Below are 24,940 nucleotides of genomic sequence, written 5' to 3'. Positions count from 1 at the left end.
ATTATACATTTGATAATTTTGGTGTATGTAATAATCTCAAGGAATAGCAATTTTTATGAATTATTTTTTCTTTAAAGAATATGATTAAAGGGTGCTTTCATATAAATCTAAGTAATCAACTGCTTACTTAATTTCAGTGTCAATAACAACACAAACAACAAGCAAATTTAGTCAGAAAACATATTGGTGATAAACATATAAAGGTTTCAAAAGTTCCCGCTAAATTTAGTAGGAACTGGATCAGGCCCGAACTAAATCTAGCAAGAATTAAATCTAACAAATTGAACTAGATTATCTAAAAAAAACGGCATTTATTCTTCAAAAAGGACTTATGCTTATTTGTATAACTCTTAGCATCTTTATATTTTTCTAATCTTTCAAATATTAGTGTCCATATTTAGAAACCTAAATGAATTTGGACTCATTTGCAAAAGTGCTGAGCATATGCAATTCACCATGAAAACAATGTGAAGTGCCTGAGCTCCACACCTATGAAAGTCTTACCACATTTCTGTACGTGTCTGAATACGGATTTATCTATTGAACTTCGGGCACCCACAACTGAAAAGTGTGGCTTTTGTTTATAATTCTATTATTACATATTAATATTTATTGGTTTGATAATGTAATTGTAGCTATTACTTCAGCATCTTTCCTACACCATGCTATCCTAGGATAATCACTGGCTTAAATGTCAGTGGACCAAACTGTTTTCATTCATTCCAGTATTTCTTTCATATGTTAATACTTTTTAAATTAAATCATTCCCCCTAAACTGACATCACAGATTTAACAGTTACTTCCTGATTAGAGAGGAGAGGAAGATGAATAACTCAGACTTTTCAGATATGTATGAGAAATTTTTCAAAGTATACATCTTGAACCCCAAATCCCAACAGTTAAATAATTGTAAACCAGAGAGGTCTTTACACAGAAGTTTTATCATATAATTATGATGCTGATCATTTAGAACTATCCAAAATGTCTCCAGCATTTTTAAACAGCTAAGCAAAGTTATTTTTAAAATCAAACATATGTGCTTTTTTCTGTTTATGTCTTCGGAAAGAACATTCTGTATAATGAAAAACATGACCAAATTTTTCACAGTACATCACTATAAAACCCTATAATTGACTTTTTGGGTTGGTTTACTCTATATCTATTTTTGTCCATGTAGAAAACAGCAATGATGTGGCAAAAAGACCAAAATGTAGGTCCCATTGCAGGATAAGGCTCCATCCTGATTAGTAAAGACGTATCATGTTTTCCCTGGGAAACATGCCCATTTTGTAAAAGGGAATTCAGTCCACATGAACCTCCTCTTTAGGAAGAAAAAAAAAAAGAAAAAAAAAAATCAAGTCCTTTTAAGCAGCACAGACTCTAGTGATTGCTCTCAGCTTTAGTTGAGAATGACTCAACAGAGCCTTTCCATTAAACAGAATGCAACTCTGCTGCTTAAGTTTATTATAAGTTATTCTAATATGAATTTCCCAGTTTTCAACAATATTCTTCAAAGCTTAGAGCTAAAATTTTCTTGTATTATTATTTTAGTTCAACCTGAAATGACAAAATGTTTAACATCAACTATTTTATTTTTCCCAGAAGAAATAAACTTTCTAAAATCAACACAAACACAAGTAGGGTGGTGGAAATATATTCACCATTTTGGTTGCATTTTGGTTGGACTACCCACATAACTCAATGCAAATGAAAGTCAAGTTGAAATAGTAAGTCAGAAAAAACAAATACCTGCACCAAAAGAATTTTTCATTTTAAGTATTATCCATCCACAAAAATGAATTTGGATTTTGCATTTTATTTTATATACTATTCTTATTTGTCTGTATGGCCTTTAAACTCTATTATCACAGATTACTTAAATGCCCCAATCTCAGAGCATAAAGAAACTGTGCAGACACATTTCCAAAGGAGTTCATGTGCCAAAGGAAAAAAAACAACTACTTCTTTCAGAGTTAATTAAAATAAATCACATAGTATTAAATTTTGACTTAGAAGTTTGAAGAAATACTGTTATCTTGCACATTGTTTAACAGCAAGATATGCCATAATTGCTCTGAGGTAAATCTTGGAGAAATTGAAGATGACATCTAAATCGCAAGCTTGGGAAACAGGGAACATACCATCCACAGTCAGAAAGAGAGGATAGGTTTAAGAGGAAAGGTAAGTTATTTCCTTTAGCTCAGAGACTAAGTTAAATTGCAGCTGCAGTCACTAATATTAGATCCTCCAAAGATTTCAAAGAATCTAGGGTTTGATCCTGAAATTGGAAGTTCCAGTAAACCAGTTTAAAGTGCTGAAGTCAGGTGTAGTTCCTCTATTGGGGCAAGAGTCTCTTTGATGGGCTACTTTTGCAAATGTAATACCTACAGGAAATTATCATATCCTAGCCAAGCCTCACTGCATTGTTTCCACAAGCAAAGATGCTGATTTACAAAAGTGAACACAGGATCTGATTCAAAGATGAAATGCGATGAATACTGTATAAGACTAGGATTGACCAACAGATTGGTTTTGTTTGGTTTTTTAATTACCGAAGGAAAAAGATGACAAAGTTTGCCCTAATAATATTAAAAATTCTTAGCTATACTTATCTGAGAAGTCTAATGATACATATACAGAATTGTAACAGAAGTATACAGTCAATTTTAAGTAAAATATAATGAAGTGGTTATACTCTAAGAAAAAACAATTAAGTCAGCGTGTTTAAAAAGAAGAAAAAAAACATATCTGAGATTTATGTTCAGCTACACAGCCTAGAAGAGAAGCTTTGATGCCAATACCACTATTTTAAACCGTGAAACAACGTAAAAGTACTATAAAGACCTGTCCCAGTGGCATACACTACACAACAACTACAGCAGCACACATTTATGGCAAAGATTCTGACAGTAACACCAAGGTAACAGACTGCACTTCACAGCCCTGTTCTCCATCATTTTGAGAGTATGAAGTACTTACCTATGGGTGAAGCATGATGTTTCTGAGGGGGACCAAATTTCCACATCTGAGTCAGCCTATGCTTCCTTCAAAGGCAGTGGAGAGAAACGTGTTATGATTCATCTGGCTGATTTTAGACACTTATTTTCAAGTGAACCACTAACTAAAATTGCTTATTTTTCTCTGCTGGATAGTGGAAGAAAGTTTATGCTTACTCTCTCAGGTGCATATGGTGACAATGCAGATGTGAAGCTAATGAAAAGAATCCCTCTTGCAACAACTATTTAGCCATAAATCAACAAGAAGAGAAGATTCATGCCTGGTTAGTATGAGAAATTAAAAGAAAAGCTACTTAAGAGTTACAACAGAAGTTTCTGCCATCAGTGATAGGTTTTCCACCAAGGAGGGCCATGCACTTCAACTAGACCCATCCTCTATCCAGAGGATGCTGTAATAAGGACTAGCAAGGTTCAGACATACACTTTCCTGGAACCTAAAGGCAGTCAAAGCAGTCCTCACCATCAGACCCAAAAGGTCTTGGAACTAGAACTGCCCCAGCATTTTTAAAACTATGCAACTCTATGGAATTCGGAGGGGAAACACACGAAATCTTTCTCTTCATCCAATGGAAAGATTGAGCTCAGTCCTGCTCTTACACAGAAGATGTTTCTGTTGGAATCCACAACCAAATCTCTTGATCCATGAATATTTTTAATCACTGAAAACAGCATAGGACTTCAAAACAAATCTCTCATTTGTCGATATCAATCTGAAACAATTGACATTGTTTACCTGTATGGTGGGTAAAATACTGAATCATTCAATCAGTGTGAGATGTAAGTGCCATAAGTCAACAGGAAAAGGGTCACTGAACTACTCCCTCTGTTCATGCAGAATCTTTTGATGATACCATCAAAACCATGAGATACTGTATCATCACATATCACCTGTATGTCATGGCCCTGATAAAAAGAAGGAAGACTTCATGGAGTCTATTCACTCTCTCTGATGAGTTCCAAAGAACAGAAATGCTCACTTCCTTCTAGAATTACATGCTAATTGAAAGAAATTATATTCCCACAGAATGTACTTATATTGTATAACTCATTTGGAGTTGATGCTGAGGACAAGTTAGCAAGACAGAAAGATAAGCAAAGGGCAGCCTTAGCGAAGACTAAATGGGACACTAAAATTTCCACTGACCTGCCTTACAAGTGTAATATCCACCACTAGTAAGTACAGTTGCTATTTAAAAAGGGAAGATGAACTCACCAATCTCTCAGTATCCCTCTCCAGCACTGCTTGTAGCATTAAGAAACAAGACTTATGCACAATTGCACCGTCCAGCCATCTACCACCTCCATCCCTCTTAATTTTGTCAGATTTTGCTGAAAAGGGCCAGTGAGCAAAGGGGTAATAGTGATGCAGAAGTTTTCTTTACACAACAGTCTATTTTTATAAAAGAGCCTTAAATCAGCAGTGATCCAGTTCCCTTGCCAAATCAAAGCAGTAAAGACTAGAGCTAGAGCTTCTGGACAAGAGAAAAGTAGGACTCAAATACCAAAAAAAAAGTTCATTGAATAATTTGTTCAATGGTTTTATAACTGAATGCTTATATGGACAACAATTATCCATTAGTACTCATACATGTCTTGGATCCTGAGGAGCTAGTATTCAAACATGTTTTGAAAGAAATACAAACCTCATGATCTGAGGTTTAAAATTTTACAATGAGACCTTCTTGAAAAGCTGATCATCCCATACATCTACTGCAAAGTTTCTTTTATCCTTCCCTAAAACATGTCGTGATGGCCATAATACATTATACCTCACGTTAAAGTTGAACCAAAGAATTCCTAAATTCCTGTTATGTATAATTTATTAAATACACTTGCATTTGAGAAATTCAGACCACTGACGTTTGGGTGGTTTCTCTTCCCTCCATATGAGCAGACTATTGCACAGCTGTCCTCTTTCAGAACTCTTATACTTTCTTAAGTAACCAATTCTGGCCACTGCTATAGACAAAATACTGAAATACATGAAAAAGAGGCTCAGTATGGGTTTGTTATAACAAGCCATAAATTCCTCCTGATTAAACACTTTGTTTACACTTTAACAAAGCTATTCCCTTGCTACTTCTGACAAAAAAAACCCAAAACAAACAAAAAAAACCCCACCCCATATTTATATTTGCAGGATACTTATTTGAAACTACTCATGATGCCACACATATCCCCATATTAGGCTACTTGATTTGCTCAACTCATATTCCAGGTTTTTCCAGAGAACAGCAAGTACACCTGGGTACAGTGTTTTTAATTTTACATGCTTTCAAAATAGTCACTCTCCTACAACAATTAAGCAAATTAGAAAATGTAATGGCATTCTAACAAAATCAAAATGAATTTGCTACTTAAGAGAGAGTTGTATTTGGGAGCGGTTGGGTGGGTTTTTTTATTAGTCTTATACTATTACCAGTAATGTCAGACTCTTAAAAGGTCCATAAACTCTATGCATTGAAATAAATGGGTTTTTTCCTTTTGAACAAGAAAAAGAAAATAATTTTACCTCAAATATCCTCCTCAGCTAGACTGTAATGCCAGCCCACTGTTGCCGAATATACAAATAAGCATGCATGTACACTGCATAGGCCATTCCCCAAAAGGTTGTCATAAAACAAAAATTTCATCTTGGCATCCAGCCCTGTAAAGTAATTTCTCAAAGTTGAAAAAAATACATTTGACAATTGCTGAGCTGAATTTTTAGTGTCACTTGAAAAAAAAAAAAAAAAATAATCAATGGATCACCTTAAAACATTTTTTGGGGTGGGAGGCTTTGCAGGCAGGAGGGGGAGAAAGAAGTCTACAGTTAAGCATGTGTTACTACAGATACTCCATTTTAAATCCAAGAAATATAGATAGGAAAAGCAGCTCAATTACCTTATCACACAGATAGAGACATAGGCTTTTAAATAATCACATGGCAATGCAGAAATCAACAGTCAGGCCACAAAACTGCTACCTCACAAAACTCTTTAATGGATGAGAAAGAGGAAGAGGAAGTTAGAAACTTCTACCTACTACCTCTGGAAATAATCAGGATTCAGGGAAAACAGAACTGAGTTTTATGCAACCATTAAAGAACCACTTACAATATGTGTGGTCCTTCTGTAATCCAAAAACATGGTATCAACGCTTTTGAATAGAGTTCTGAATATACTTCGGATGTGATTAGATACATTTGCACCAATCAATCTTTCAAAAGGAAGTTTTGATTTACTAGTCCACTGTGTTGAAATGTTTGAAAAAGAAAACATTAAGTGTTTGAATATAATCATCATAAATCTGTGACGATATAAGGATAAATCAGTCCAGATGGCAGTGTGATAACATTTTGTGTTTCTAATCTATAAAAAGATGTATAAAGTTCACCCTCAGGCATATATAAAAGCGTGGTTGAAATCCAAGATGATAAATGCTGGATTCAAACTGAAATTAAAAAAAAAAAAATCTCAAGTGTTTAATAACAGATAGACACATTACGGTTTCAGTATATTTTGCCTGTCTATTACGTTAAGAGTTATTATAAACTGTCATCTACAATGTTATATTTTGAACCTTTACTAAAGCTTTTTTATTATTAAGCACACCTTAAGGCTTTATTTTGTCATACCAAAGAATAAAATGGAACCAAATTTATGCCCATGGGGTTTCATCAAAGCATACTTTTAGGAAATAAAGTAGGATAATAGTAAATACCCAAGTGAATCTCTCCCAAGAGTCAGTCATTTTAGATAAATTAATAGAATTTTAGTAGTCTTAATACCGTGGGTATTCACATAGCTTTCAATGGGGCTATTTCCTTCAGAAAAGGACTAGAAGATTAAGGTGCAGATTATTAAAACCAGCATTTTTCAGAGTTTTTTTAAGCAGTAATCCCTTTCCCATTTGAAGCCTCACTTTTATGATACATACAGCTATTGAGGGTAGTCATATAGCTTTCAATAAGCCAATTCGTCCAGAAAGACAAGGTAAAAATCATTAAGATGATCAACAACTGGAGCACAAAATATCATCATTCAAAGAACCAGGCTTAGAAGTGTTAACAAAATAATGGGGGTGGGAGGCTGTGGTGGTGGTTGTGTAAATATGAAAAACCTCAGATTGAATACCCTGATAAAATGAAACTGAAAAATACCTTATGGTTTTAACAATTCACGGCAAAATATTAATGTTTAGATGACCAATAAATTACAAATCAAATTAATACTACTGAGATACGCGTTTGAAAATGCTTCTACAGAAGTACAGCCTACTTACCTTTATAAGCATAAGCAATTAAAGTTCTCAAGTTTCTGCATCCTGATTTTACACCAGTTACTCATTTATACACTAACATAAAACCTTTGAAGATTTGGTGACTTTTTTCCCCATAGTAATACACTGTTACACAGTACATAGCACTATAATCCAGATACTGTTATCAGTCTATCTATACACAAAACCTTCAGAACAGGGAACTACGCAGAGATCAAGTACTCTCTATAAAGGCCAGTACTGAATTCTTAGGGAAAGCCCCTACTTGGTTTTCTCTCCCACAGACCTAAAGTTTAGCCTAAGGTTATGACTAGACAACTGTGGTTTATAGCTATAGATAAACTTCACCTCCATGATCTTCTCTTATTCCTTTTTAAGCTACTATATTTTTTGGCTTCTACAGTACCTTGTGGCAATGAATTTATGCATTCAACAATTTAATTACGCACTGTTAAAAAACTACTTCCTTGTGTTCATTTTAAGCCTGCCATCTGATAATTTAATTAGGTGCCCCTAGTTTTTGTTATGAAAAAGGGAAATAATTGTTCCCATTCACTTTCTCCACGTTGCTCATAATTCTAGATTTCTATCACATTCCCCTCCCAGTTGTCTCTTTCCAGGCTTTAGCACGCTGCCAATTTAGTTTCTCCTTGTACAAAATTCATTCAATTATTTCCTAATTCTAGAATATTGCTTTTATAATAGGGTAAGCACAACAACAGAACTACTAGTAGCACTGTTTCCCTCATATACTCTCAGTTCCAAATCTAATCAATTTTTGACAACTACTAAGCTACAACTACTAAGCTGTGAGAGCAATCCATCGTGAATCTCACATCTCTCTTTCTATGAAAATAAACAGCACAGAGTTCATGCACATGACTTCGGGTTTATCAGCAACGGATTTCACCTATTTTAGCACCCAGTCAGTCCTGTGAAATCCTTGGGTGGCTCTACATAATCAGCATTTGATTTCAGTACTCTAAATAACTTTGCCATTAGCAAGCTTTCTCGCTTCTCCAAGATCCTTGGAAGATCTCACAAGTAACTTTGCTCTAGTGTGAAAATAAACTACTTGTACCCATAACTTATCTTCTATTTAGCTGCTATCTTGTAAAAGGATCTCTTCTTTATATCCCACAACATTTTATAAAGCTACTGAGACACTGAGACTCCTAAAAAGCCACTAAGAAATTTACTAAAAAGATTAAAACTAGTGGGATTCCACCAAACTCCATGTCAATGTTGCAATTACTTCTTAGCAGTAAGAATCTGAAAACATGCAGTTTTGCAGTTTCTTTTTAGACACAATGTTCAACAGAAATTTTAAATAATTCTGTGTTGAAACAATGTGCAGTATTGACATTTATTTGATAATCACTGATTTTAGACATTCATTCATTCTTCCAAGAAATCTTATTTTTAATCAATAGTTATAGTCATTAAATAAATCCTTATTTTGTGCTACATGTGGAACGAGCAATAATAAACTACATTGAATACTGTTTGAATAAATGAAGTAGCAATACTTGAAAATAATAAACATTTCTGCTCTTCACATTTTTTTATTCAAAGCACACAAAAAGGAGCTACATATCATGAATACAGGATACAAAAAAAAGAGTAATCAACTCTCACATGACGACTGAATTTTGTGTCAAGCTATGAATGATCTAAATTGAAGTTACATAAACAGAAAACTAATGCCACTGGCAAACAGCCCTGTTCTGTAACATTCTATTTGAGAATCACTGGTTAAAGAAAAAGAGACGCTGAGCTTTGACAAAGAATGATATGGGAGATGACATCAACTTCTTTCGGCAAATGAGCTCAGCGTGCCAGCTAGCTGACAAATTAGCTTCTAAAAACCACTAACAGTAGCTTACAAAGTCACAGCTGTTATCCTGTTTTGAACAACAAAATGTTGATCTCAGTTGAAATGTCTAATTTTACAGAAGATTTGTAAGTGCCCTGATTTTTTTTTTTTTTTGGTTAAAAACAAAGCAATAAGTTATACTGAGAAAAGCACAAGGGACAATGACTGTACTCTGATGACTCCATGGTGATGTTTAATAGACAGGATTAAGTATAACACTTGTTTATGCTCTTCACCCTCCTTAAATTTAAAAAAATCCCTAGAGTTACAGTCTCAGTAGCAACATAAATCTTCAAATATGCAAGTACCATAGTCACTAGCAATTTCTTTAGCTAACACAAGCAGTTCCCAGGATGTTACCTTTGATAGCAGAAAAAAAATGCATCAGAAAACTTGTAGGAGATTCCATTAAGGCAGTTAAATCAACTGAAAGATACTAATACTCTACTAAACAATTATTCTACAATGCTGACTGGTGGATGAAGTAAAAAAAAAAATCATAATATTACTTAGCACTTAAATAGTTGAAGTAATGTAAATTTTCACTTTTATGGTAAAGTATCAAGCAGTCTTGTCTTTCTCAGTTAGAGGGGACTAAAAACTCTATTAAACACAACAAACTCAGTCTTAATGTTGGTACTCCTATGACCCTCAACACCGCCATCTGAACATCCCTCAAATGACATAAATTTTTATTTTAAAGTTAAAAAAAAATAAAAATAAAACTATCATTCCCATTTTACAGGTGACAAACTGAGGGACAGAACAGTTTACCTTTTTACCTTCAAAGAAAAGTCTGTGGTTCAGCCCCACAGCTACACTCACCTCTCAAGCATGAGACTACAGCCCTTTGCCATTATAGCATTCTCTCTGCTTTTTTACAGCTCTTTTACCTCCATAAAATTGCAATAACTTCAGCATAATCACTCCTAAATGAAAGGAATAATCAAGCCAAGGCAGATGCATTGAAGTTCAAGTGACTAGCCCAAAGACAACAAAAAAACACTGTTCAAAGCCTGGATTGAAACTTCTAAGATTTTATGTTTAGACATCTAATAAAGATCTTTATTTAATATTTGCTCTATAAGACCTGTTTCTATCAACACATTTTCATATTTTTTAATCTTTAACTAAAGTAGAAATAAGATAATAATGAACTAAATAAGACTGCAGGCATGTTAAGAGCTGAACACAACCACTTATTTTCAACAGCAAGTCTAGTACTTACTTTGGAACAGGTACTACCAACTCCCAAAATTCAGACCCAGAATCAGTCTGTCTCCCTTACATACTTGTAAAACAGAAATTAACTTGTTTACCTCCTAAACAAGAATGAAGGAGGATAGAAACAGCTGACAATTAATATCTGAAAACATAAAACACAGCAAATTCCATTAACAAATACCCTGTTACCAAGGTGAAAGTCAGCAATAGAGAAGACAGAAGATATACTTTTCTCCTTATTTTCTTGGTTCTTTGTTTCAACAGAAATCTGAGAATTCTGCAAAATAAGAATTATGCTGTACAGGCTTCTATACAGCTATCAAAAGAAATGCAAAAAAAAGAAAAAAGGTATATAGAGTGTTTTAAAGATCTTACCACAGCCTCACAGAAAGAGTGGCTTTGCTGTTTATAGAATTCTTTATCCTCAATACTTCAGCCCCTCCCCACCCTAATTCCCCAGATGAGTAACCTGAAAATCAAAAAAAATTACATCAGAGTCCCTAAGAGGTATTTTAAAGACTCTACTTCTCAATAAACCAAACACTTTTGAGTTTGTTAATCAGGCATCTCAAAGTAAGACTGGAGTAAAACAAATCCATGCCTCTTGACAGTAAATCAGTGTCCTAAAGTGAAGCATCTTTTTGGTTCTTGATTTGCATACAGCTCAGTTCAAACACGGCTCCTGTGCATGAAACATGTCAAATGATCACCAAGCGGTCACTGTAGCATGAAAGCTGCCAAAATAATCAAATCCTTAGTTTTTTTTTAAACAAGATACAAACCGCTGAAATGGAAACATCATCTCAGGACCCAACACCTCACCTTGCCCTGTTTCACACTGAAGTAGATCACAGGGAACACTGTCATCTCCAACCCGTTAGCCACCTGCAAGTTATCCAACAACCTACATGGACAATATATCAGGAGTTTAGGCCACATGAAGATTCTCATATTCAAATGAAGGAGACTTGTGGCCTCAATCTATTACATCCAGTATTATGATGAAACCATTTGGTCCCCATGAAGCTACCCACTGGAACCTATAAAAAGTTGCATATGTTCTTGATGATAAAAGTGGACATGCTGAATTCCAAATTGTTAATTTTGTTTGGAAAACACTTACAATTAAGCTCATCTATGTAGAAGAATAAAGAAACAACATACTAGATCAGAACACTCCATCTAACCATGCTCCCCTCCAGGAAGTGATCAGTAGTTATCCATCCCTTGTTTAAACCATGGTATTTGATTTGTAGGAGTTCATACAGCTATCACTGAAAAAATGAGCTGTTTAAACTTAAAAGATGTATAGATAAAGTTAAGCATTTTCACAAAAAGTACACCACAGCTGTGTACTACAGAGTGACTGAGAAGTTTGGGGTTTAATTTGTCTTCCATTTTTTAAATTTGATTCTCTCTGTAGTATATATCAGATATAGAGAATAACATATTTCTCCCAAGAGTACTGGGAAGAAAAAGAATAATTAATATTTGTTAAGTACTCTCATAGTGTGATGTGCCACAAAAGAGCACATGAAAGTTAGTAATTCTTCTTCATAGTAGAGTTTGAATAGTGTGCAGGAAGATGGCAGACAGCCATATAATGAGCAATGAGTGATAAAAAGAAAATCACTGAATAACCAACTCTGAAGTGTGCAGTATTCGTTCCATGCAAAGAATGAGTCAGGAGTTCTAGGGATGAAAAAAAAAATGCAATCAATTAGCACTATTATATTGTACCACATACAATGAGGCTGTACTAAGGATCACTGGAAACCTTAATTCTAGCATTTCTGTGCTAGTTTCATCAACTTATTCTTTCAGTGTAGAGTTTAGCTAAACTTACATTTTTAACAGAGGAATACAGATTTAAGGGAAAAGGAAAAAAAAAAAAAACAAAAAACCCCACAAAAAAAACAAAAAAAACCCCAACCAAACAAAAAAAAAAACAACAACAGAAACAGCAAAAACCACCAAAACTATCAGTTGGGAATAGCTCTACTTGCAAGTTCTTCAGATTTCACCTCTAAATTAATAGGCAATCTTGTAGAAAATCTTTACTACTTTGGACATATGACAGATATGCAGCTAATCTAGGAATAGTTACTAGTGAGAGCTGAAAAGAAAATCAGTCAAAGAATTAGTGTTCTATAAAATTCATTAATTGTAAAAATGTATCTGAGCATAATAGTGTCATGTAATGAATGTCTGAACTCTTTCAGTTTATTTCAGTTATTCAAAAGGAAAAATAAGCTTGAGTTACTGTAGCTCCTATAACAGATAAAACAGTATTTTCTACCCACATCAGAAATTGAGAAGATTGAATTGCATTCAGTTATGAATTGGATTTGTTCTTCAATTAAAAGAGAAGAAAAATAAATCATACTGAAGTGAAATGACAAACCAAATGCTATTCCATTGTAATTTTGTCCAAAATACAAGTAAATTTGTTATTTCTTCAACTCTTTGATCATTATGTTTAGCTTGTAAAGATGCCACTTACTACTGCAAATACTCCATTTCTGAACAGACTGGTATCATTTTTCCTGAAACTGAAATATAAACATTCTGCTGCAGAGCTGCTTCAAACCCACACTGGGCAAAGCTGGACTTAAAAAGCAAGAAAACATTTAGATTTCCATAAAAAATAAAAATAATAAAAAAATACTTTGAAGAAAGGACAACAATTACAAATTTTACAGAATAAGCAGGATAAAGATGGCAAAGTAAAATTGCATATTCTGCCTTATTCCCAAATGCCAACAGTTACTGAAGTTTCTGGTTTGAAATAAGAAAAGATCTACACCTATACAGACACAAAGGCACAAAATGTGAAAGATAAAGGTTAGGTCATTTTACACTTTATAGAGAATACATTTATTTCTGAGGGCTCCAACCTTAATGCCCATGCCATGAGAATGAACTCTGGACCATGACAAGCCACACTTCCTTTAGCGCTGGGGTTTCTGGCAAAGCAGCAAATTGCCCAAGGCACTGACTGATCTTACAAAACGGTTTGGTAGCATCGATCTGCAAATCTCCACAGGTTCCCCAAAGAGAATCACAGAATCATCTAGATTTGAAAAGACCTTGAAAGATCCTCCAGTCCAACCATTAACCTCACACTGACAGATCCCAACCACACCAGATCCCTCAGCGCTGGGTCAACCCTACTCTTAAACCCCTCCAGGGATGGGGACTCCACCCCTGCCCTGGGCAGCCCATTCCAACGCCCAACAACCCCTTCTGGAAAGAAATGCTTCCTAATAGCACTTGTTACCTGGTTAAAGAGACTCATCCCCAGCTCTCTGCACCCTCCTTTCAGGTAGCTGTAGAGGGCGATGAGGTCTCCCCTCAGCCTCCTCTTCTCCAGACTAAACACCCCCAGTTCCCTCAGCCGCTCCTCGTACGACATGTGCTCCAGACCCTGCACCAGCTCCGTTGCCCTTCTTTGGACACGCTCGATCATTCAATGTCCTTTTTGTAGTGAGGGGCCCAAAACTGAACTAAATCGAGGTGCGGCCTCACCAGTGCCGAGTACAGGGGTAAGATCCCTTCCCTGTCCCTGCTGGCCACGCTATTTCTGATGCAAGCCAAACACAAATACATAAAGAAGCCTGACTCCAAGGACCTGCTCTGGCAGCATGATTACAGAGGATGAAATCCAAAGGAGATGAATGTCACAGATGTAACTCTTATAACTGACCTCATCGAATGGATTTTGGTACAAAGTAAGCATTATAGGAATTAATCTATAATCTAGATCCCACACCCCTAAAATACATCTTTCTTTAAAATACCAAGCTTATAAAGTACAAAGCAATTTTATTATTCCACACAAATATTTAACCAATCAACATGCCGATATGCAAGTACGTGAGAGATTTGTCTGATTCTTGAACTAATTTTCAGAGTGATAACCTTGAGTTCACAGTCTTTCCAGGCCCAGAGCAACTAAAAAACACCACTTAGAAGCAGAATGCTCTCAGGAGAGGAATTCAGATAATACTAGAGAAGAGTATTTTTCAGCTTACTGAAAAATAGATTACGTGGCTGAATTTTCCAAAAAAAATGGTTTTTAGTGTTCCTGTTCCAGCCTGCTCCTATTCCAATCACTAACAAGGAATTTGGCTGTACAGTTCCAAAAGCGATTGAGGTACTAAGTGCCCCTTCATTGCTACGGCCTGTCCTCGTACACATTGTAATCAGCAGGTAATACCCAATAGTCTCTAGGCTGTCCACCATCTTTTTTTAATGTCAAAGTGCAGAATTTCATCCTGCTTAGCACCTTTGACCCCTCACAGTACATACAGTCAAGTAGCAGACCCAGAATCTACATTTGCTCTTGAAACGAAAACACAACAATTCACTTTGATTGCAGGCTGGGTCTTCAAGATAAAAGCAGCCTGTGTACCCAACTGTCAATACTCCACAGAGCTAATTGGTTTAGGTGCTTACTAGACACTTCCCTCATGGAGCTAACAGTATACGTAGTAGTGTATCTTCTTAAACAAATGATTACCCATCTAAACAGAACAGAAATAAATGGTTAAAGTAATAAAATATGTAAGTATTAAAAAACAAGTAATGCATATACTGTCTTATCCAGACAGAACATTTCCTCAAAGCTTATATTATTTATCTTAGAAGTTATAGGTCTCAATTCTGGCAACCAAACCACAGAGTCTCTCTAAAAAACCAGCCCTGCTTCCTCACTTTTGGGGTTAGAAGGTCAGAGAAGGAGGAGGTATGAGTGGAAGGAATGATTGTAATTAATTTTTGTATTTGTTTCTTCATTCCCACCATTCAGTTATTAAGCAGTTTTGTTCAGAGCACAACAAAAAAAAAAAAAAAAAAAACAAAAAGAACTGACAGGGGCTTATCTGAACATCAGTGAAGGGACTGTCTATAAATACTGCCTCCTTTCTCCTCCAGATGTGAAAAATCAACCAACTCTCCAGCACAGAACACATCACGCATTAGAAATCGAATACAGACCTATCCCATACTCTTCCCAAGTTTGATTCTCTTCTGTTATTCCTTAAAATGGCCCATGCAGGTATGCCTAAGTGCTGCCCAGAGACAACCCTATTCACTCCAAATGAGCTCAACACCACACTGAACATAGCTAGGCTGCTACCAGTACCTAAATGGGCTATTTCAAACAAACTGGGTTTCACATTGCCTGGAAGATTGAAAGGCAATTTTCTCCTATTTATGGTGTCACCATGAAAATGGGTGCATGTTTTTGTTCTTCATCCTGTTTCAGTGCCTTCATTTCTCCTCACCTTCAGTATTTCTTCTCTACAAAATGGGAGCCATACTGTTAAAGAAGAAACTCACTAAAAACCAAGATTTTAACTCTCCTCCTTCCAATTTTATTCCTTCCATTCCCCTCTCATCCTCTTTTCAACTCTCTTTCTCATGAATGATCTTCAGATCTCTTCTCCAACAAAAAACCACAATACATTTTTAATTACAAGGCAAAGCTTAGACTGTTGACAAGTTGTGGAAACATAGATCCAGGTACTAAATACTTTTTCTTAAAAACAAAAAAAAAAAAAAAAAAAAAAGAAAAAGGACATGGAAATGTAAATGGGAGAAAGGATGAAACTACCTCATTTTACTATCTTTTTTCTAAATAACAATATTCACAGGACTGAGGATCTCAAACTTATGTAAACATCATAAACAGTACAGAAACATTTCCACTTGCATTCATTGCATAAGGAAATGTTATGAGGGTTTTGTTTGTTTGGGGCTTTTTTTAAAAAAAAAAATGCAGAGAAGCAACTGGGATGATCAGGCATCATGCTCAAGTTCAAGCAGATAACAAGACCAGCCAATTGCACACACATAACTAGCACTCTTCATACTAGAATATGTGGAGAAAGTTAATAATAAAATTAAAACTAACTATTCTCCCTTCTCCATGAAGTTCTTCAAATCATTTTTATTACAGTTCATTATATGGGGTTTTTCTCCTCCCTCATTTCCATACTTTTCTTAAATGGCTAGCTGCATATATTTAATTGTATACTCCTCAGGGCAGTGACTATTCCCTTAATTGTCTGCAAAGTCCACAGCTATAAACAATACTACTATGCAACGTTAAGTAATAAAAAATGAGTAATGTTTTGTTGAGAAACAGTCATGCATTAATTATACAAGATAATCTGGAAAATACAGAAATAGGGAAAAAAAATGTTGTTATAAATCCATAACTTTAAAGCATCACTACCCAATGAATGGCTCATGATATTCCATTTCAGTATTATATTTAATTTCTCTTGGGGTATTTAAAAAACATCTGTTCTGAAAGTTACCGAATGGGTATTGTTTACTCAGAAATTCTACAGGGTGCAACTCCCTTCTATACTGTCAGTTAAACATACAATATTTAAAATACAAATTATGGAGTCAACTGTTGAAGCAAGCACTTAGAGTGCTAAGAATATTCTACACATTAAAATACACATGAAAAATACTGTCCAGGAGTTATAACATAAATCAAATACAGATTTTAAATTCAGTGCTTAATAACTACGCAATTTTTAAAAAAACATTTTGTTTTTATTACTTACTGAACTAATTTCATGTCTTAAATCTACATTGCTGGAGACTTATACAAGCACAGAAGCTACTGAAACTGGTATAATTTTAAAACCAGAAGCAAATTTTTATTGCTGAACTATGCCACTGAAAATGGGGTTTAATATGAAAACACTGACACTAAATCTGAAGAGTGCAAATACTCTGCTTTAATATTTTTTAAAATCTGTTCTCTAATCTTGACTGAGGTTTGAAAGTAGCAAGTCTGTATTTTTCCAGTGTAAATGTTGTGCAAAAGCTTTACAAACATAGATCTAAATCTGCAATTGCCATTACTAAAATAAATGAAAAAAATCTATAAGCAGCAGTGAAACTGGCATGCAAATAAAAGAACTGTCAAGACATATATTGCCTAAAAATAAGCTTACAATAACTATTTTAAAGACTGTGTGTGGTCTTACCCATATATTTTGGCAAGATGCACTTTCTCCAACCACAGCTAGATTCATCCAAAAGCAGTGGCACTGGAGAGTCTCTGTCTCACCTGTCAAACTTGAAGAACGTTGTTCAGCAGACCACCATGAGTCCATGGATAGGATCCACAGCACTACAGCAGCTGTTCTTGATAAGTGTTCTCTAACTATAGAGGCATATGCTTCAAAAATGTTCTGTAAGAGGATCACCCTTAATATACGTGCATTTGAAAACAAACAGAAACAAAAACATATCTAGAACGAGACTTTCAGGACATTTATGGCAGAGCAGCACCAGTGAATTCATGCATATCTCTGTCCAATATTTGGAAATAATCACAGAAGATTCAAGTCTATTAAGTTTACCTTAGAATTGAACTCAAGTTATTTACCTCTCAAATCATTAAACTGTTCAAATTGCAGGCAATCAAATAAAACAGCTAGAACCCTTAAATCTTCATATAATCTAGGAAGATGAACTTTCCTCTTCTCAGTTCCTTTCCCACATATGACATGGAAAATATTTTCACACCAACCTACAAATAGATTAAGTGGGAAGGAGAGGTAGAAGGCTGCTTGGCTACAGTAAAGGTAAGATTCAGTGAAAATGGGTTGAAGCAAGAAAAGCTGCCAGTTTTAAAGCTACATAAGAGCATATTTTGACAACCAGAAAAATCTAAGAGAGTTTATCTGAATTCTGTCTATATAAAATAACTTCAACTGTTATTAAAAAGCACATAAACATTAATTTCCAGAGTGATGTGAATATTTTCTAAAAATAGGTCACTGCTTTTAACTACTGAGATCTGCTCTGGTTTAACTACTGGTAGCATTGTATCCTAGAAGCAAGAAAGGCTCTGGAGAGATTACTTTCACTTTTCCCTAGATATATTTAGTGTACTAACTAGCATAGTTAGGATATTATTTTTCTTTGGTTTTGTCAGTAGCATGTTTGAAATAAATTTTATTAAGTGGTAGTGTATGTAACATTGCATTGTGGGTAGCAGTTTCCTGCCTTAACCTAGCCACATCCTCAGCTGTTATATGAGACAAGTTTCCCATATTTTCTGCAAGTTGACTTTAAAAAAAAAAAAAGACAGGAGAAAATAACTGGAAGGTTAGGATGATCTTAAACACCATATATTGACTGTTTAAGAATGTGTAAAGGCTTTTTTCTCAATTACTGTACAGTCTACAAACTACATATTTGAGAAACACAAGAAAAGTAACACTTGTCAGAAAAAAATGTCTGAGCAGCAAGACTAATCAAGATGAGACACATTTGACCATTAAGATGTAGCCCCTTATTCAAAGCCTGATCAGGGGTTCGATTACTTCACTGGAGAATATCTTCTCTATTCTGTGAAGTGAGAGAGCTGGCAACTCAAGATGAATGAAAATAATTTGTTACTACTTGCTATTATATGATGTACTCACTGGTTACAGAAGATGACCATCCTTTTAATCTAAATAAACTGTTCCGTTTAAGGCTTAATTTGATCTTCAGCAACCTGATTTCACTGTACAGAAAACAAACATTTGTTTACTCTAGAAATGTAACAGCATTTTTCCCCCCTCTGTATGCTTAGTGGTCCTAGGCACTGTCTACTTCAAGCCATATCTTATTTAGAAAAAGGTTATAAGGCAGAGAACAGAAAGTCATCATCAAAGGGCAGCAGTAAAACTCAGATGTTTGATGCTACTCCTGGCAGACACCAATAAGTAGCATTTTAAAATGGGCTGCTAAAATAAACTTACTGTTACATTTTTTTTAATTAACACGCAGTTTTAGCTTTTGCTTTAACAGATTAGTATATATGTAATATCAGCATACTTGAAGGTGTGGCAGAGATGTTGGAAATTAGAATTCTACAAGATACTCAGATCTAGCAACAAAAGTTCCATAAAATGTGCAAATCTTTTAAATTAAATGGTATGTTAAATATATTAGCTAAGAACCATCAGAAAACAGTACTATCCCTCTAAAAAGTATAACTACTTCTAAGTTATGAAAAACAGAGTCAGAGGTTTTATTCCTTAAAAGAAAAAAAAAAAGAAAAATGATGCTCTAGTGGACACAGATACATTAATAACACCTACAATTAATACCTGCATCTGAGGAAACTGCATTAGGACTTTCCATATTATAAAAATCAGCATCTTTTTATAGTATATATTGTAAAACTTCTAAGTGCAATTTAACAAGTTTGTCATCATACTGCTTTAAGCAGAATATTTATCTCTACCCAGTTGTAGCATAGAAACAAACATTTAAGTACAAATAAACTTTCAGCAGGGTATCATACTGTTTATACACTGTATGAACTTTGAGTGACATAAGGCAAAATGTTTGGAAATAAAGCATGACTTAAAAGTTTCAAAACACATTTCAAGAAAGTGAAAGATGTAATTATCTTTTAGTGTTGCATTACAACTGACTTTAAATAAGATTTCATTTGTCATCAAAGATCAAGCTCATAGTTTACCAGAGAAATTCCTTAGCATAATACTTCCTTTGTAAGTGTAATTGTGACTTAAAGCATCCCCTATGGAACACATAAGTTAACTTTGATTTTTGCAGATCTACCTTTTGAAACAAAAAAACTGTCAAATGTAAATCTGCACACAAGACACTAGTTTATACAGTGGATTTTCAGGATTCACACATCTGCTTCAGTAGAAGTGCAAACTATACTGAAAGCAGCCGTCAATTTCAGAGGTATTAGGGTCTGCATAAAGTTTAGCTTTATAATGTCTCTACACTAAGAAAATAGCATTTTTTTCAGCAACAGTTTCTGTCAACTGCATCTACATTACTCAGTTAAACTATCTGGTTTTCTGCTTTTAATGGATTTTGCCTTACTAGATGAAGACTTCACTTTAATGTTCTTGACCTTGACAGCACAGGTGAAAAAACACGTACGGTAAAAAAAAAAAAAAAAAACACACTAAAAAAAACCCAACTTATAAAGGTATCACATCAAAACACAGTAACAACGTTAGAGAATAACTTTATGTACACAAGTGACAGCATTAAAATGCCATTCCAGAGAAAGCCTGAGCACAGTGTTTCAATGCAATAAATCTTAAAAATTCAGACTCTATAGGAAGTTCGATATTCCAATACTAAATATGTGACTAAGAATAGATTCTGGAGTTTTAAAAGTCAAACAACTGTGTTCATATGAATGAAAACAAGCATTTAAGATCAAGACATAAGTTATCTATTATATAAAAATACTGAATCTACCTACCATCAAATAGAAGCTGATAAAAATCTTCAATGCATAACTGTAGTTGAAGAAACATTGTGTTTACAATTAAGAATTCCACAGTTAGACGCAGCAACCTCCAAAAGTTTTTGCTGCATCAAAAGTTGATTAAAACTGTAATGTACACAAACATATTTTGTTTATATGAAAACATTACCATTCTTTCCATCATTTTTATAACCTTAGCTTTTTTCCATTGATTTTCTTAATCATACTGTGGAAAGTATAAAGCAATAAAAGCAATCCATCATTACAATTAAATATCACTCTTATTTTTATAGAAGATGGGTGATTTGCAGAAAACTCTTTTTTAATTTTAAGGTAGAATTCTATAAATTTGGCAGTATCCAATAACTTTCAAAGTACTGAATTAAGCACAACACCATCTACCTTACAATAAATATTACAAAAGTAGTTTTTATGAACAGGGTTTTATGTTGCTTTGATAATTATATAGTAAAAATTAAAACACAATCTGTAATTTCTACTGAAGTCTCCTCTCCCATTTTCTCTCTATCCCCACAGAACAGAGGAACCTGCTTTCCACCCACACCTCCAGCTATTCACCTCACATCATTCCTGGCCAATTTCTTACTGGGAAAGCAGGACAAAGAGAAAAATAAAAACGGAGGGATGGCATCTTCAAAGAGATGTATTTTATTTTACAGATATAAACTGAACAATATCTAGAAGATGTTTTACACAATTCTTCTGGTCCCAAAATATATATATGACAAAAAAAGAAAAAAAAAATTAAAAATCACTCAGCTAAAACTAAAAAATACAGTGCATCTGTGATACAATCAGGCTAATAAGAAAAGTTCTAGACATAATGTCCAAAGAGGCAAAAAATAAGATACTTTCTCAAAGATGTTTCCAATTTTGTTCTGAATCTGAGTGAGCAAATCAAGACTACTAATACACACTGTCTGTGCACATTATTCCTTACTACACACAGCATTTTGCAATTTATTTCAAAGCCACTATTATAAACAAAAAAATACTGCTTTTGTTAACCCACTCCGTCCTGGTACAGTAAAGGCTTATATTACACAATCAAAGTCAAAGTTACAATATGTTAAGTATATAAAAATATTATACACACATGCACACATATGATATTAAGTATTTAAGTCTTACATATGCATCAAATTTATGTTTCATTTTAAAACTAAGTGTTAACATTAACTGGTGAGTAAAGTTATTTATAGTCTCCCAAAAAGTCTAAGACTTCTATTTCTCTTAAATACTGAAACTATAATCAGCAATTAATATAAGTGCAATCAAAACCTCCCAACTCTCACAGTTGATTGTTATGCAACGTCTACATTAAATCTTAGCAATACTAGCATCACTTAGACTGCAGTACACAACTAGTTATGATATCCAAATGACATATTTTTCCCAAATATAAAAGAAACATAAGTGCCTTTAATTTGCATTACATAAAACTGCCAAGTATTTTTGAAGGCATGTAAAGTAAGACAGACATGATTTAAGATTTGCAAAGGAATCCCCAGACTAACACTTCTGTGACAGCCAATTACAGTAAAAAACACAACCCCAACAAGCAGTCTGCTACTAGACCTTAGGAAAGGTAAAATTTCTTACAATGAGTTACAGATTCACAAGTATAGGAAGACAAGGAGAAAAAGTAAAACAGAAGGAATCCAGCCACCCAGCAAATATGAAGCAGACCCAAGATCGTGATACAATCCAAAGATGTAAATTATTGTAAATCATCACTGTTGTTCAGAATTTCACACAGCCACTTGTGCCAATTTTGCTCACTTTTCCACAGACACAATAATGAAGTAGGGAGAGGGAAGGGGAGGGGTGGGGGTGGGGGGGGGAAGGAAAAAAAAAAAAAAAAAAAAGGAGGGGGAAAGAAGAGTGGGGGGAACCTGAACTGAGAGTACAAATAAAGTTCTGCTGTCCATATGCTTTAACTGTACAGAAGTTTGGGCTCTTACAGCATTTTGTACTCTCTCCAAATCCTCATGAGTCACAAAAATTAAAAAGCTATATCCTTCTGGATGCCAGGAAGGGCCTTACCACGGGCCTTTTGTCAAAATATTAAAAAAAAAAAAAAAAAAAGGAAAAAAAAAAAAGAAAAGGGGAAAAAAAAAAGGGAGAGAAAGAAAAGCCACAGTGTAGGCAGTCCTACTTGGAGTCCTCTGATGTCACAGCCACATGACTCGCTCGCTCCAGTAACAGTGCTTGCAAAAAAAAGGAGTTTTAAAGCTTTTGCTTTTTTGGATTGTGTGAATGCTTCATTCGCCTCACAAACAACCACAGAACCACAAGTGCGGTGCAAACTTTCTCCAGGAGGACAGCAAAGAAGTCTCTGGTTTTTAAATGGTTAATCTCCGCAGGTCACTACCAGCCACTGAGACCAACAGAGTCAGTAAGTGCTCTCTAACCACAGTCTATGCAGTAATAGTAGGTCCTTCAAATATTTGCTCATTCTCTTTTTTTTTGTTTTGTTTCCTTGCTTTTCACATGTTACCAGAGCTACACTATTTTTTGACAGAGACAAAACCAACTATAGAGTCTATGCAATCCAGGAACACTGTAAAATTAAAACAAGGTTTGGCTATGGTTTGTGTTTTCAGTTTGAGGATCCAAGAAGTATTTACACCAGAAGGTGAAAGCTCTGCGTGAACCGAGAGGGACTATGGCATCAAACAGCCTGTTCAGTTCAGTGACACCATGTCAGCAAAACTTCTTTTGGGGTAAGTACTGCAATATTTGAGCTTCTGTTTTCCATTGTCGGGAGTTTTCTTACTGTTAACAATGCTGGTTAGAGTTATCTAAGCAAAAGCTTGCTGAATGGGATGCTAGGGTGTTAAAATAGCTACCTGGTTTGTGGGGGGAAAAAAGTCACCATAAATAACTTCTGCAGATTTATGAACAAATACGTTAAGCTGACAAACTGAGCAAAATTAAGTCAGTGGCTTAGTCCTTAGTGTTTGACAGCAGGTGTGCTCAGCTGTCACCTGGGTCAAGGTGTAGCTACACAGATTTGGAAGAGTTTGATGGGATCTAGTACAATGTTTAGTATTCTCTTAGGGAAAAAGATAAAGTATTTAGTGAGTTAATCAACAACAGCACAGAATATCTTACTAAGAACTCTGGTGTAAAGCATAGCCCTTAGATGTAGCCACCATGACTGGTTAATGAAAGATATTGCAAGAGGCTTAAATTACATGATTTAAGACTGCTTATTCTCTAAACCTGATGAAAATGAGTAGCATGTAGCACATCCTACCCATAATTGCCCTATTATTGTTCCAGACATCTTATTTTTATGCACATGTATCAGATGAAGTTATCAGTGCACATCTGCAGTTCTCTAGTCTTTTGTTGCCCTCCTTTCACAGCAAAGCATGTTTGATATTATATTCATTTGTAAAAGCAAATTCTTCTCATTACGCTTCTTATGAACAAGGCAAAATATTCATGCATAAAAATATTAAGATATGAAATAAATAATACATGATTTTACATGCTGATGAATTTAAGCTTTAATTGAAAGTAGGATTTAAAAAGCTCTGTAGAAGAGCACTGCCAAATATTTACTTCAATGTTCCAAACTGTAAACACAGATTCCTTTAAGAAATCATATATGTATACTGAGGTAATTATTTATATGCACTGCATACATACATGCCCATAAAATTCATAAATATGCTATAAAATTGCACCTCTATCATTGCTTACTTTGAAAATCTTCTTCCTCTCAGATACAGTCTTAAAATCAGTATAGAGCACCTCACTCACAAAATATTAAATAAAACTGAATATGACTTTAAGAGATTTATCTGCAAGTAAAATAAAGTTATATTTTAAAGTATGTTGGAAAATTCTGTATTCTAGTCATCCTTGACGAGTAGTAAGAAATATATACAAAATTGTTTTCAAACCATCTTTTACTGAGACAGATCAGGAAAACTAAGCAAAAATTATGAAAAAAAATCAAGAAAAAAAGTTCTGCAAACTTACAAGATTTTCTTAATGGTGTCCATCATGTTGAAACTATGTTGGGACTGCAGCTAAACCTATTTTTTTTCCTCCCCTGCCCCCCTTCTAAGAAAAACAACAATGCTAGAATCATTTTCAGAATATACATCCTGATTAAGCTTGTATTGTAATGAGCTGATGACTGGAGTTCCTTTTACCCCTCCTACTTCACACGCTTTGACTGGTTCCCAGTTAAGCACATGAATAAGCTATAAGACCGTGTGTAGGAAAAGAAATGAAGAA

General features: G+C 34.7%; 2 protein-coding genes across 7 annotated transcripts in view; one reads left to right on the top strand and one right to left on the bottom strand.

Annotated features, from left to right (window-relative positions):
* Positions 1-24,940, bottom strand: part of SUPT3H (SPT3 homolog, SAGA and STAGA complex component) — a 279,815-nt gene that overhangs the window by 211,720 nt on the left and 43,155 nt on the right. The gene's annotated exons all lie outside the window — the stretch shown is intronic.
* The window catches only part of RUNX2 (RUNX family transcription factor 2), a 151,792-nt gene continuing 150,188 nt past the window's right edge, over positions 23,337-24,940 (top strand). The window contains exon 1 of one of the 2 annotated variants that reach the window (XM_074820214.1): positions 23,337-23,409. In XM_074820214.1, coding sequence (XP_074676315.1) covers positions 23,352-23,409 — 58 coding nt within the window. In that variant the 5' untranslated portion in view covers positions 23,337-23,351. The remainder of the gene's footprint in view (positions 23,410-24,940) is intronic. The other variant, XM_074820215.1, reaches the window with a different exon arrangement.

This window comes from Strix aluco, chromosome 3, assembly GCF_031877795.1.
Source record: "Strix aluco isolate bStrAlu1 chromosome 3, bStrAlu1.hap1, whole genome shotgun sequence".
Lineage (NCBI taxonomy): Eukaryota > Metazoa > Chordata > Aves > Strigiformes > Strigidae > Strix > Strix aluco.
Note: the sequence above shows the minus strand (reverse complement) of the source record. Positions and strands in the feature narration are given on the sequence as shown.